The following is a 998-nucleotide window of genomic DNA, read 5'->3' as shown; positions in this document are numbered from 1 at the left end:
TGAATCCCCCCAACCCACCCTGAGCCCCCTGACCCACCCTGAAACCCTCAATTCTGCCCCAACCCTTCCATGAGTCCTCTGGGTTTTAAGGGCCCCGTCTGACCCCCTCTGTGTTTTGGGGTCCCCCCCGTGTTTTGGGGTCCCCCCCATGTCTTAGGGGTCCCCCCCGTGTCTGAGGCCCCCCTGACCCCCCCGTGCCCCCCCAGGTGCTGCGCCAGGCCCTGGCCCTGGTCCGATCCCACTGGGAGCAGCACCGGGACTACGCCTGGGCCTGCGAGCAGCTGAAATCCCTGCGCCAGGACCTGACGGTGAGGGGGGACGGGGCTGGGGGGCTCGGGGGGGCTCAGGTGGGTTTTGTGGGTGTTTCAGGTGGTTTTTGGGGGTTTTCAGGTGATTTTGGCTCTGCCTTGAGCCCCTTTCTGTGACTCCCCTGGACTTCAGGGGCGATTCCTGGGTTCTGGGGTCCCTCCCTGGATTCTGGGGTCTCCCCAGCATCCGAGGGGTCTCACAGGATCCGAGGGGTCTCCCCTGTCTTTGGGGGACCCCCCCCGGGTTTTTAGGAGCCCCCCCTGACCCGTTTCCCCCCCAGGTCCAGGGCGTCCGCACCGAGTTCACGGTGGAGGTTTACGAGACCCACGCGCGGATCGCGCTGGAGAAGGTGGGTCTGGGGGCTCCCGGGGACCCCCGGGGGACACTCCCGGGTCTGGGGGGACGCCCCCGGGTTTGGGGGGTCCCTGAGGTTCCCCTCCTGCCCCCCCAGGGCGACCACGAGGAGTTCAACCAGTGCCAGACGCAGCTGAAGGCGCTGTACGGGGAGAGCCTGCCCGGCTGCGTCGGGGAGTTCACGGCCTATCGCATCCTCTACTGCATGTTCACCCGCAACTCGGGGGGTGAGGGGGGCCTGGAACCTCGGGGGGGGCCCTGGAACCTTGGGGGGGGCCCTGGAACCTCGGGGGGGCCCCGGGGGATCCAGGGGGACCCCACGGTCAGAGCCTGCC

At 68.5% G+C, this 998-nt stretch overlaps 1 protein-coding gene across 1 annotated transcript in view; it reads left to right on the top strand.

Moving 5' to 3' along the window:
• Positions 1 to 177: 177 nt before the first annotated feature.
• Positions 178 to 998, top strand: part of LENG8 (leukocyte receptor cluster member 8) — a gene marked incomplete at its 5' end in the record, with an annotated part of 3,785 nt that continues 2,964 nt past the window's right edge. Inside the window, 3 exons of the mRNA XM_017840280.1 lie at positions 178 to 308; positions 590 to 658; positions 761 to 890. Of these exons, the coding sequence (XP_017695769.1) occupies positions 178 to 308; positions 590 to 658; positions 761 to 890 (330 nt within the window). The remainder of the gene's footprint in view (positions 309 to 589; positions 659 to 760; positions 891 to 998) is intronic.

This window comes from Lepidothrix coronata, unplaced genomic scaffold, assembly GCF_001604755.1.
Source record: "Lepidothrix coronata isolate B3197 unplaced genomic scaffold, Lepidothrix_coronata-1.0 Scaffold1598, whole genome shotgun sequence".
NCBI lineage: Eukaryota > Metazoa > Chordata > Aves > Passeriformes > Pipridae > Lepidothrix > Lepidothrix coronata.
Note: the sequence above shows the minus strand (reverse complement) of the source record. Positions and strands in the feature narration are given on the sequence as shown.